We start from the raw sequence: 13,646 nt of genomic DNA, 5'->3' as shown, positions 1-13,646 counted from the left end.
AGATAAAGATATTTATTGGTAATTTCTCATCATATACTTAGTAACATTTTTATAAAATGCGATATAATTTAAAAGGTCTACTTTTAAAAACTATTTATGGTTGCTCATCAGTAATTCTTACTTCCAAAAATAAAGCATTCTATTTTCTTGTGCAAAGTGCACCAAAACGTATAATAAATGTAGCTTTATTTCTAGGTGAAAAGATGGGTACTATATGCATAGGTTTTTCTTTTTTGATGACTTGTGATCTCAGGAAAGTGGTGAGAGAAGGGGCTGCTGCACAGGGTCCCAGTTCTTTGGAGGCTTGGGACATGGATTTGGAATGAGATGGAACCACCCATGTCCCAGGTGGCCCTGTCAGGTGGAGTAGCCGCATCAGAGAGCACAAAAGAAGAGAAGAGGTGCGCGGATCGGGCAGGAGAAGGGGCCCAGCATGACCCGGATGGCGGTGCAGAAGCAGAGGCTGTGGGCACCAGGAGGAGAGCTGGGGACAAAGTACTGTGTAGTCCGTGTGACTGCAGACACCAGCCAGGATGGTGTCAAGAATAAGGCGGAGAGAAGGGATGGCTTGGGAGCTGCGGTCTTCCATGAGGACAGGAGGGTTGGAGTGACAGTGGATGACAGAGGAAGGAGGAAAAAGAGGGACCATGGAGTCCAGAGGCTCAGCCCATGGTGGGCAGAGGGGATGTGAGTTTGAAGGAAGGAGAGGAAACGATGTGGAAGGGACAAGGAGACGAGGACGGCTGGGACAGGTGGGGCAGGGCACAGAACGCAGGCTCCACTGGCACAGGAAGGGAGGCGGAGGCTGGCAGATCACTTGAGCGCCAGCTCCTGGTGCTGTGGCCTGCATCCTAGGTGGCATCATGGCCGGTTGGAAAGGGTGGGAGGAGGGGACAAGACTCTGGGTGGTGATGACAGGCCAGGGGGCTTCTCAGGAGGCTGAGGCGAGCAGGGGTGTGTGCTGTGCCAGAAGGCGGCCCTGGGACCAGCCCCCATTGGTCCCCGTCCCTGGCTTACTGTCCTCTTGGCACTGAACATGACCTACTGTCTTAAAATCTGCTTGTCTGATGTCTGTCTGCTCCACAGGGCAAAACTCCAGGGGTCAGGGCGTGACCTGTTCACTGACTACATCCCCGGCACCTGCGCCAATGCCTGGCACGGAGCAGGTGCTCAATAAACTGTACCGTGGGCAATTCGAGATGAGAGGTGTGGGGCTCAGGGACAAACCATAACCAGCACTTGGGGGCAGTGGTCCCAAGGGGAAGTGCCGGGAAGACCTCAGGGACCCCATCTCCCTTGGGGCTGGAGCCTGGAGGACCTGGGCCCTTTCCTGCCCTTGCACCTAGAAGGCCCTTTCTTGCTGTTAACCAGGCTTACTCTGCAGCGCCACAGCTCCCCGGACCCTGCGGTTGTCACCACCATCTCTGCCCACCCCACCAGCCCTGGGCTGCTCTCTCTGCCTCCCCATAGGTAGTGCAGGGTGCAGAGTCAGCACCCAATGATGGTTTAGGGAATGAACAAATGAGAACTTCCGCAGGACCCAAGAGCTTTGTTCCTTTTTACTCTGCATCTTGTCTTTAAAGGGAGGATTCATTAATCTTGTTAAAAAATGTTACAGGTGATCAGAACACTGGACAATATATTCCAACGTTAGCTCCAAGTCATGCTTCAGAGCAGAACCAGCCTTACATCACATGCAGCCTGGTGCAAATACAACATAACATGCAATGTGTCGGGGTCATATAGCAAGTTCATCAGAGCGAGAATTGCGTGGTTGATGTCAATGACATCCTCAAGTTTCTGCAAATGATCCTGCATCCGTGGCACTACTGTCAGGAGGTCCACCAGCAGTAATCCATGTCTACGTTTCATTGTGGAGAAATGAATTCTATCTCACTTTTTAAGTTATTATTATTATTATTATTATTATTATTTGAGACGGAGTCTCGATCTTGTTGCTCAGGCTGAAGTGGAATGGCACAATCTCGGGTCACTGTAACCTCTGCCCCCCCAGGGCTCAAGAGATTCTCTTGCCTCAGCCTCCTGAGTAGCTGGGATTACAGGCACCCACCACCACACCTGGCTATTTTTTTAGTAGAGATGGAGTTTTGCCGTATTGGCCAGGCTGGTCTCGAACTCCTGATCTCAAGTAATCCACCTGCCTCGGCCTCCCAAAGTGCTGGGATTACAGGCGTGAGGCACCGTGCCCAGCCTCTATCTCACTTTTTAACATGCTACAATTTAGTACCACCTGACATGCTGTACATAGGAATCAGGATAGATCTGGGATAAATGAGTCTTAATGACAGGATACATTCTCTCCCTCTAAAGTCTAAAAAAACCTGAGCCTCAGCCCACATGGGTGGGAGCCACGGGAGAGGTCGGGCTCCCTTCTGAGGTGCTGCTTGCTTTTGCTGATGGCCTTTGATCTGCGGCTCCACTTACACACACCCTGAATACCATCAGGTGTGCCTAAACCTTCTGCCAAACACGGGATTCGCTGGGACAAAGTTATTGCAGACAAGGGACGTGATATTGTGAAATATATATTTGGTCTTCAACCCCCGCTCCTGGCATACAAGTAAAATCTGTGGAATCTCCAAAGTGAGTTCTTTCTTTATGCTTGTGATTGGCTGATGGCCCAGGTAGCTTCAGGATGGGGCTGGTCACTGGAGAGCCCAAGGCAGGATTAGAGGGGTGGGACTTTCAGCCCAGCCCAACCTTGGAGGTGGGGAGAGGGGCTGATGGCTTAGGTGATCACTATTGGCCAATGATTTAATCAATCACAAAGCTTCCAGGAAAAAAAAAAACCCTAAAAGGACAGGGCTTAGAAAGTTTCCCGGAAGCTAAACACATCGAGACCAACAGGAAGGTGAACAAGAGCTCATTTGCGGGCAGGGAGGTGATATACCTCAACTCCATGGGGGCAAAAGCCCCCATGCTCCAGACCCTTCCAGACCTTGCCCTTTGTCTGTCTTCCTCTGACTGTTGGTAGCCTTTAAAATATCCTTTGTAATAAACTAGTAAACATGAGTGTTTCCCTGAGTTCTGTGAGCCATTCTAGCAAATTAATTGACCCAAGGAGGGGTTGTGGGAACCCTGATTTAGAGCCAGTCGGTCAGAAGCACAGGCAAAATAACCTGGGGCTTGCAACTAGCATCAGAAATGGGGCAGGGTGGGGGCAGTCTTGGGGACTGAACCCTCAACCTGTAGGATCTCAGGCTATCTCCAGGTAGACAGGGTAGAGACGGAATGAGAATGCACAGCTGGTGTCTGCTGCAGGACCGCTTGCTTGCTTTTTGGTGAGGAAAAACCTCCACACATTTGATCATAGCAGTCTTCTGTGTTGATTATTGTTGTGGTGAGAGAGCAAAGGAAAAACTGAGTTTTTCCCTACAAGGGGGAAGTGAAACAGGAAATTCTCCCATGGTCAACATACCTGAATCCTAGAGAGGGTGCATACTTACATATTTTCCTTTAGAGAGGCAAGGTAGGATTCCGTCTCCAAGGGAGACACATCTGAGTCTAATCTGGCCAAGTAGCGGTAAACGTAGGAAAATGTCTTGAAGGGGATGCGAGCGGGCCCGCCCTCCGGATCGTCCGTGAGGATCTCGCACAGGTGCTTCAGCGCAGTGTTCAAGGACTGGGAGCACCACAGCCAGGTGGGGAGAAAAACAGTTACTCCTGGCATCACTCACATTGAAAGCAGGCATCAGCAGAATCAACACTCTAGCATATTTGACAGAAATTCTCCAAAAAGTATGCGCTCCATCTGAACTGAGAACTAGGTGAATGTACAATTGCCATAATGAAAAATGAAAAGGAAAGGTTCGAATGGGGTGCAATTGACCAGGAAAAAATTCTAATTCACAGATCTTATTTTCTATTAAAATAGAAATGACTGTTACAGACAAAAGGAAGCATCAATGTCTTTAAAACCAACTTCCTAAGCTAATGCAGAACTGTGCAGCCCCATCTGGCCCAGAGACACACCCGGGGACGTGCCCAGGGGCTGAATGAACTCTGCCACCAGCCAGAGGTGCTGCCTGCAGAGGGCAGGGCTGGCAGCCAACGGCCTGCATGCCTACAAGGAAGCCCTGGGTGTCTGCCAATGCCTGCCCACCGAGCAGAAGGGAGGGCTCTGTCCGGGCTCTGTCCTGGCTCTGTCCCTGTTCACACAGAAGGCTCTGGGCTCTGTCTCAGCTCCAGAACAGCAACCGGACTTCCTCCCTGAGATCATTCATCTCCCTCACACTCTTCCAAACTGCTGGGCTCATCCCAGACAGCAGCCCACCCTCTGCTTTCAGCGGGAAAGCCCATCCTCTGAGCAGCCTTCCTGCCTCCACACGGCAGACACTTTTAGCACCTGCCCTCCCAGCCAAGTCCCTGCGGGGGTGGGGGGCAGCTAACAGGCCAAGGTCGTCTTCATGAGACCAGAGGCTGCATGGCGCTGGAACCGCAGGGCCTGGGCACCAGGGCTCCCCAGGGCCAGCCCATGGCCTCCCACCTCCAACTTGCTCAATTCATCCTTATTGAAAAAACATGAGCTGTTTGTGTGTTTGTTTGAAGAAGGTGGGAGAACCATGTAACATAAGATTACTATCTTTTCAAAAGAGAACACATAGCCCAGGTCTCCTTTTCTCCTTCTGCACCAAGACATCATGACCTGCAGCCTTCAACACCCTGGCCAGGGTAAGCTGTGGGGGCAGGTGTCCTAATTCCGCAGCTGGCCTATGGGACCCTCCCCTCAGTCCCCACCTCGAGTCCCTTCTGTGAAGGCCGTCCTTGCCAGAGTGGCTATCTCATACCTGCCTGGATGGTCACGCTGCCTACTGATGAAGGTGAGCTCACACAGGTGGCTGCTTAAACGTAACCCCCCTCGCCAACACACACACATGGCAACAGCCCTTCATTCCCTCCACGTTCGCCAAGTGCCTGTTACACACCAGGATGTAGCAGTGAACAGACACCTAACGCCTGCTCATGTGGAGATCACGGTCAAGTGGGAGAGCCACAACACCTGGATTCTAGGGTGCTCTGGAAGAGGGCGTGCCTGGAGCAGCAGGCAGGCAGTGCCAGGGTGGAGGATGACATTTTAATCGGGTGGTCAGGGAAGGTCAGAGCAGGGAGCATGTAAGCACAGACCCAGGGGGAAGGAGCCAGTCATGTGGGATGCTGGGAGAATTCCAGGGGCACTTCTGTGTGCTCCAGAAACAGCCAGGAGCTCCGGGTAGCTAGAGCAGGCCATGGAGAGGCAGGGATGCGGGAAATGAGGTCAGCGGGATGGGGTGGGGGCAGACCACGGAGGTCTTTACAGACCGAGGGAGGACTTGGGCTTTGGCTGGGGTCTATGGGAAGGTGTCAAAGGGTTTTAAACAAAGACGGAGCACTGTGGAGTGTTTCTAAGGAGTCCTTCTGCCGATGTGTGAAGAGAAATGATGAGGGTGGAAGGCAAGAACCCAGTGATGAGGGTGGAAGGTGGGAACCTGGTGAGGAGGGTGGAAGGCGGGAACCTGGCAAGGAGGCTGCTGGAATAATCCAGCCAGGGGCCTGGGAAGGGCCAGACTCAGCCTCTCCTGAAGGTGGAGTTACCAGAACTCACTGGTGGTTGCATGTGGGCAGAGACAGAACCATGAAAAGTGGTTCCAATGTTTCGTGCCTGAACAGCTGCAAAAGTTCCAGAGAGAAGCTGAGTTTGGGGTGGCTTCCACTGACATGTCTGTCAGGCGCCCAGTGGAACTGGTGACTCAGGTGGCTACTTAGTAGGCCTAGCGCTCACAGAGGAGACTTGGGAGCATGGGCGAGATGGGGTATACAGGCGGGGTGGTGTATACAGGTGGGGTGGTGTACACGGGGGGGATGGTGTACACGGTGGGGGGATGGGGCATACAGGCGGATGGTGTACACGAGGGGATGGTGTACACGGGGGGATGGGGCATACAGGGGGGATGGGTGTACATGAGGGGATGGTGTACACGAGGGGATGGTGTACATGGGCAGGATGGTGTACATGGGGGGACGGTATACACGGGTGGGGTGGTGTATACAAGGGGATGATGTACACGGGGGGATGGTGTACATGGTGGGGATGGTGTACATGAGGGGGATGGTGTACACAGGGGGATGGTGTACACAGCGGGATGGTGTACATGAGGGGGATGGTGTACATGAGGGGGATGGTGTACACAGGGGGATGGTGTACACAGCGGGATGGTGTACATGAGGGGGATGGTATACACAGGGGGATGGTATACATGGGTGGGGTAGTGTATACGAGCAGGATGGTGTATACAGCCGAGCCCCACGAGGTTGCCGAGGTGGGAGGACAGGACACGCTATACCACCAAGAGCTGGGGAGATGAGGGACCAGCATGGGGACTTGAAAGGCGCAGCCAGGAGGGAGGCTGCTGGTGAGTGAAGAAAAGCATGTCCTGGTGGAGAGAGCAATCTCCTGTGTCAAAGCACACAGGACAGGACAGGAAGGACAAGGACTGGCGGGTGGCACAGGATTTCCTCGGAGCCCGGTGCTGTGCTGGAGCCGGCTCATGAGCCCACTGCTAAGTTTCCAGCAGTTGTGTGAGCTGGAGGACTTCACCTTGGCAGCCTGAACTCAGCAGCAGTGGGAGTATTTACACCACATCGCTTGGCAAACATGACTGAGAACCAGGACCTTCCCGAGCAGGCTGGTACCCTGCAGGCTGCTGGGGTGGGGTGTGAGGGCAGACTGAGAGCTCCTGCTTGCAGCAGCCACGGAGGTGGCTGGCATCCCTGGGGAATCGCCTGCAGGGATGAATCTGGGGCTGTGCTTCCAAGGGAAGGGCAAGAAACAAACACAGGAGGGCCAGGGTGGAGCACCATCCTCACGGGGGAGCTGCAGATGCAGGGAAAGGGCCGCTGCAAGCCAGGCCTGGACTGTCCAGCTCCACAGTGTCTGTGTCAGGAATAAACCCCACATCCTCAGGGACAGGAAAGGGCTCTGAGGCCACTCCAGGCTGTGGGACAAAATGAGCCTTCCCTACAGAACACCATGGTCAGAGCAAGGCTGATAACACAGCCCGCTGTCCTCCTCTGGGAGTGAGAATAATGACAGTCACCTCGTGTGGTTACTGCGAGGAGCAGACAGACACCTTGGCCAGGCCCAGAGGGGCTCAGCAATCACCCAAGTCACCCAGCCAGGACTGGAGCGCAGCCGGTGGGCCTCTGAGCTCACCCCAGTGACTACTTCATTTTATTATGTCTAGCAGCCGCCAGGCGGGCTCTGGGAACAAGACCTGGGGCACAGACGTCGCCTATCTGAGGACCCAGATATTTGGCTGCAGGAGATGGAGCCCTGAACAGAACTGATCTCCCTGTCCCCTGCGGCCTAATGGGGCAGTTCCTCCCATTTCCACCCCCTTCCCATGCCAGCAGTGCTGGTGGCGGCTGCACCTGGTGCTGCCGAGGTGGACAGCACGGTTAGGGGGTGAGTGCAGCTCCCAGGGCAACATGATGCTCTCTCTAGGAAAAGTGCAGAACCTGCTCCGTGGAGCTGCAGGCACCGCTCCAGGACCACTGCATACGTGGCTCCTCTAAAAGACTGTCCCCAAGACAGGACTTGCTCAAAGCAGAGTCGTGGATTTCACAATCCATGTTCCTTGCTTGAAACTCTCAAAGACACGTTGTTATGATGGGATTTGCTTTTACACTGGACACAAATGGAAGTCCGTCACCACCGTGTGCAGGACTGCGGGGCCTCAGGAAGGATGAGTCGGAAAGGAAGGAGTTGGCGTGGATGGAGCAGGCAGATGAGATCTGTGTAACGCGCTGTTCCAAGGCTTCAGAGGAAGTGGTATTTAAGGAAAAATACATCAAAACACTCGAGCATCACTTCCTCTGCAAAGGCGTGATGACACTACCCATGTCAACGTTTCTGACAATAAGATCTGCAGCAATTTTTATATCCAGAAGGATTCATAAGGCAACTTGCTTCATCTTGTGCTGCGAGTTACATTTCTTAACATTTGTTTCTCAATTCCAAAGGCCTGTGGGTGGCACGGTCACTTGCACAACAGCCAAAAGACCCTCTCCTTGGCATGACTGCCCCATGCTGCCATCTGTTGTGTTGCTGATTTATTCTCCCATGTGCAATATGTGCTGGGCAGAGGTGACTGGCAAGCTGCACTTATTTTTTTTGTTGTTTTTTTGAGATGGAGTTTTACTCTTGTCACCCAGGCTGGAGTTCAGTGATGCGATCTTGGCTGACTGCAACCTCCGCCTCCTGGGTTCAAGCGATTCTCCTGCCTCAGCCTCCTGAATAGCTGGGATTACAGGTACACACCACCACGCCCAGCTAATTTTTGTATTTTTAGTAGAGACGGGGGTTTCACTATGTTGGTCAGGCTGGTCCCAAACTCCTGACCCCAGGTGATCCACCCGCCTTGGCCTCCCAAAGTGCTGGGATTACAGGCGTGAGCCACTGCACCCAGCCAAACACTTAGTTTTTAACCAAGTATTTACACCTGATCCATAATCTGAAATTCAAGTGGAGATGAGTGAAGAGCACAGGCACGAGGGCACCCACTATTTTCTGGGCATTTTCGGCATGCCAACTCTGTGGGGTTTTTCAGTTTCCAAATTATAGCTGCTCTCATGATGATACGAGGCCCCTCAACAGTCACCTCACACCTCCCCAAGGGCACCTCTCAGCTGGCATGGAAATGAAAACAGGCCCGTTTTACACAGAATCAGAACAAAGGAGGTCCCCCTCTGAGGCACAGCTGCCTGTGCTGGGGGTAGAGACTGGACTTCCAGTGAAGCTGTGCCTCTGACCCAGCACTGGTTTTTAAAAGCCTCTGACCCAGCACTGGTTTTTAAAAGCCTCTAACCCAGCACTGGTTTTTAAAAGCCTCTGACCCAGCACTGGTTTTTAAAAGCCTCTGACCCAGCACTGGTTTTTAAAAGCCTCTGACCCAGCACTGGTTTTTAAAAGCCTCTGACCCAGCACTGGTTTTTAAAAGCCTCTGACCCAGCACTGGTTTTTAAAAGCCTCTGACCCAGCGCTGGTTTTTAAAAGCCTCTGACCCAGCGCTGGTTTTTGAAAGCCTCTGACCCAGCGCTGGTTTTTGAAAGCCTCTGACCCAGCGCTGGTTTTTGAAAGCCTCTAATCCAGCGCTGGTTTTTAAAAGCCTCTGACCCAGCGCTGGTTTTTAAAAGCCTCTGACCCAGCACTGGTTTTTGAAAGCCTCTGACCCAGCACTGGTTTTTGAAAGCCTCTGACCCAGCACTGGTTTTTGAAAGCCTCTGATCCAGCACTGGTTTTTAAAAGCCTCTGACCCAGCACTGGTTTTTAAAAGCCTCTGACCCAGCACTGGTTTTTAAAAGCCTCTGACCCAGCACTGGTTTTTAAAAGCCTCTGACCCAGCACTGGTTTTTAAAAGCCTCTGACCCAGCACTGGTTTTTAAAAGCCTCTGACCCAGCACCGGTTTTTGAAAGCCTCTAACCCAGCACTGCGTTTTCAAGAGCTTAAGGGCCTTTTCATCGAATTCTATTATCCTCTAGAGTTTCCTAATTTAAAACCATTTCTGGGGCTGACAGCAGGTAAGGGTAGGAGGCCCTGAATGGGAAGGAGCAGTTCACCCCGTGGCTGGGGTGTGATATCCTGTGCAGGACAGGGATGGGGAGGCCACAGCGGCCCGCATCAGCGGCCCATGGGAATCTCCAGCGGACGGGGCAAGGTTGGTCAGTGGAGCGTGGCCCCTGCCTCTTTCCCACAGAGGGAGGGACATGAGCAATCAGGGGAACTGGAGCTGGGGCTAGGGGAGTCAGGAGCCTGAGCGGCTCCTTCGTCTTCAGGGACAGCTTCCTAAACACGCCTGTGGCCTCAGGCTCCCACTGGGGGGTGGGGGCGTGGCTGTGTCTTCTTCTCAGGGGCTGCAGGGGCTATGAGGAATTCTGTTGGCCTTTCTTGGACACTTCCGAATGGGCTTTCGAGCCCTAGCTGCGGAAACCTGGAAGGAAACGGCAGCGAGGAGTAAGCCAGGATGCAGCCTCTGTCACTGGCGCAGGTGGCCGTCACATCGGACCAACAGGGAACCGCCATAGGTCAGTCACTGAATCTGACATGCTGTAGCACAGCTGGATGGGGCGATGTTCTGAGAGCTCCAAAGTGTGTGTTGTCAGGAGGAGGCCGAGGTTGAATGCCTTCCAGGGGATGAATCACTTCAGGACACAAAATGATTTTGATGATCGTCCCAAGGAGTTGTTCTTCTCCGAGACAGGAAATCTCAGGCGTCAACTTGAATAAGGTGGTGCTAACCTGTGGGCTGCACACTCCTTGGGCTACGGAGCCACCAGGAGGAATCCTCCCCTCTCCCCACTTCCAAGTCACCTGTTGTGACTCAGCTTCTCTCTGCCTTGGGGCACCAGCCTGCAATCCTGATGGTGCCTTCCTCAAAGGGCTGTTGGGAGGATTCCAGAGAACACACACGCAGGGCTCTGTGCACTCCCGCACCCGGTTAAACCCTAGAAATCATGCCCACTGCGTGCACCGTGTTCAGATGGAAAACCGCGTTAGGCACGTGTGCATCTGTGGTTGTAAACGAAGAGAGATGCTTCTGTGACTAAGAAAGTTCAAATGCGTTTCAAAGCCTGACTAAAGTCAATGTGATTTGTTCTGATCATGACAGACTGACTCTGTCAGTGTCAGTATGGGGATGAAAGACTTGGTTCACAATTTTCTTATCTTAAAAAAAAAAGATCTCCATGCTTAAAAGACAAAACAAAACATTTTGATCCACAGCTTTAATGCTCAGGATCATTAATGGCATTGTAGAAATGGAAAAATAAAAGTCAGCCAGGCTCTGTGGCTTGTACCTATAAATCTCAGAACTTTGGGAGGCCAAGACAAGAGGACTGCTTGAGCTCAGGAACTGAGATCACCCTGGGCAACATGGCAAGATACTTGTCTCTACAAAAAATAAAAAATTAGCTGGATGTGGTGCTGCATGCCTGTAATCCCGACTTGGGAGGCTGAGGTGGGAAGATCGCTTGAGTACAGGAGGTTGAGGCTGCAGTGAGCTATGACCATGCCACTGCACTCCAGCCTGGGTGACAGAACGAGACCCTGTCTCTTAAAAAAAAAAATTTAAATAAAAGCCACAACATACAAATATGGTCATTTCACCATGCAAGCACATCAAAACATTGAGAAAGAGGACAGGAATCTCTTAACATCCAGATGGCAATTTAATGTCCTTGTTCACCTGCCTGGGGCAGCTCACAGTGCCCCTTAACCTGAATTGATAGCTTTTGATGTAATAAGTAGAGCAGTGTTCAGGGCTTCAAGGATATAACAGAACATCAGCTCCAAGAGTCTGGTGATGTTTGCCCGTTTTGTTCACTCCAGAACCTGCAGCACTTAGAACAGGGCCTGGCACAAAATAATGCACAGTAAACATTTGTGGAATGAATGGTATGTATGATTCAGAAATTGAAGCAGAGGTTTCCAGTCTTTTTAGAGATCTTCAACTCGATGAATTTGACTAGAGTGATTTCTAAGAGAAATAAATGTAAACAGCACAGAGAGTACACCTGCCACAAGCCACGCCCCCGCCATAGACGCAGGGAGCAGGAACGACATCTATCCCGCTCACGCAGGCAGCGGCTAGCCACCAGTTACACAGCATCCTATGTGAAATAAACTTCTGCAGGTGGTAATCCACTACAAATTCTTCTCATCGCACTTCACTTCATTTCCTCCTTTTTGAAGGTATTTTTTTAAAGCATAAAAATGAACGCTTATGACGCTGAACGACATGAAGAAACCCCTCCTTGAATTCACAGCTTTGTGTTCTTAGCACACCTCCAAGCCACCCAGGGCCAACAAGGTCAACAACACAACTGTCCACACCAAGGCCTGGCGGGTCCGAGCACCTCCTGTCTACCCAGCGCACCCCGAGACAGGTGTTTGAACTCGTGCTCAGCACTCTGTGGGCCGCGGGAGCCAGGGCAGAGCAGGCATCCCTGGCAGCAGACATGGACCCCAGACGAGCACACGCTCCTCTGAGGGAGGAGAGGTCAGCTTCCACACTTGAACCTGACCCTGAGTCTACAGCCGCACTGGACCAGAGCAGAGGGTGGCTGTGGCTTTCTACAACCAGGAGAGGCCTCCAGCACCTATGGAAGGAGTCAAGGGCAAATCTGGAGTCCTGCTGGCAAAGGTGGCTCAAGTCAGGAGACAGGCAGGAACCTGCAGTGACGCACAGCATGATTCCTGGTGTCAATTTATTCTCTATGATAGGAAGAACCCAAAAGAATGTGTGCTGTTTGTGATGTCTCTTCCCCAGGAGTCAGCTTAGACGGCCAAGCTCTATCCTCAACACGATGTCTCCATCTAGTGTCACACACTCTACATGGACAAGAGGCCTTATTTTTCAAATCAGATTCAATTGTGTTTTAAATCTAGTGCTTAATTTTCACAATTAGGAAGGTGAAAACTATAAAGATGGATCCAAAACCATGAATTATTCTACTTTCTCATCATTTTAAAATCAAAATTTTACAACTAAGCTTAGAGGCAGAAACCACCAACATTAATTCAAACATTGCATACAATTTTATATTGTTAACATATCGATTTCAGGGCCGGGTGCAGTGGCTCACACCTGTAATCCCAGCATTTTGGGAGGCCGAGGTGGGCAGATCACCTGAGGTCAGGAGTACAAGATAAGCCAGGCCAACATGGTGAAATGCCGTCTCTACTAAAAATACAAAAAATTAGCCAGGCGTGGAGGTCCATGCCTGTAATCCCAGCTACTTGGGAGGCTGAGGCATGGGAATCACTTGAACCTGGGAGGCGGAGGTGGCCGTGAGCCCAGATCGCACCACTGCACTACAGCCTGGGTGACAGAGCAAGACTCTGTCTCAAAAAAAAAATACACACACACACACACACACACACACAAACACACACACACACATATACTTTAGGCTGGGCACAGTGGCTTACACCTGTAATCTATAATCCCAGAACCTGAGGCTGGTAGATCACCTGAGGTCAAGAGTTCAAGACCAGCCAGGCCAACATGGTGAAACCCCATCTCTACTAAAAGTACAAGAATTAGCTGAGCATGGTGGTGCATGCCTGTAATCCCAGCTACTCGGGAGGCTGAGGCAGGGAATCGCTTGAACCTGGGAGGCGGAGGTTGCGGTGAGCCGAGATTGCGCCATTGTACTCCAGCCTGGGCAACAACAGCAAAACTCCATCTCAAAAAAAATGAATAAATAAATAATAATAATAGATTTCTACTAAAGTAGAAAATAATTGTATGCCTCTTTCCACAGATGAGCAAAACAGTTATCAGTTTACAAAATGATTTGTAGTTTTAAAAAGTCATTGATGCATTTTCTTCTAAAACCTAAATATATTTTAATAGTATCCATATCTTTCATCTACTATTAACTTTTAAATTGAGGCATTCATAAATAATTTCTGTAAATTAAAATAACTGTACACCTGAAAATATTAATATAATAGGCCTGGAGCAGGGGGAAATGCTTTTCTAAGACAAAGTTACTAAAGTGTTTCCTTTAGTTACTGAAACCTAAGTTATTTTTAAGCTGGGACCATGATGACACAGAATTATTAATATGCTGTTTATAGGTACAT

The 13,646-nt window shown here is 51.1% G+C and overlaps 2 protein-coding genes across 8 annotated transcripts in view; both read right to left on the bottom strand.

Moving 5' to 3' along the window:
- Positions 1-13,646, bottom strand: part of ROPN1L (rhophilin associated tail protein 1 like) — a 39,849-nt gene that overhangs the window by 17,731 nt on the left and 8,472 nt on the right. For 5 of the 7 annotated variants that reach the window (XM_008975445.4, XM_014344826.4, XM_063604373.1 and 2 more), the window contains one exon: positions 3,468-3,643. In XM_008975445.4, coding sequence (XP_008973693.1) covers positions 3,468-3,643 — 176 coding nt within the window. Of the gene's footprint in view, positions 1-1,524; positions 1,862-3,467; positions 3,644-13,646 lie in introns of those variants that run through there. The other 2 variants (XM_063604372.1, XM_063604371.1) reach the window with 1 other exon arrangement.
- Positions 3-865, bottom strand: LOC134730417 (uncharacterized). Its single transcript, XM_063604374.1, has one exon. It carries the CDS (start codon positions 863-865, stop codon positions 140-142), a length of 726 nt encoding a protein of 241 aa, XP_063460444.1. The 3' UTR covers positions 3-139.

The sequence above is a fragment of the Pan paniscus genome, chromosome 4 (genome assembly GCF_029289425.2).
Source record: "Pan paniscus chromosome 4, NHGRI_mPanPan1-v2.0_pri, whole genome shotgun sequence".
NCBI lineage: Eukaryota > Metazoa > Chordata > Mammalia > Primates > Hominidae > Pan > Pan paniscus.
Note: the sequence above shows the minus strand (reverse complement) of the source record. Positions and strands in the feature narration are given on the sequence as shown.

What these genes read in the sequence shown, in the direction of transcription:
- LOC134730417 (XM_063604374.1), bottom strand. Translation starts at nt 865, where the DNA reads ATGATGCCACCTAGGATGCAGGCCACAGCACCAGGAGCTGGCGCTCAA.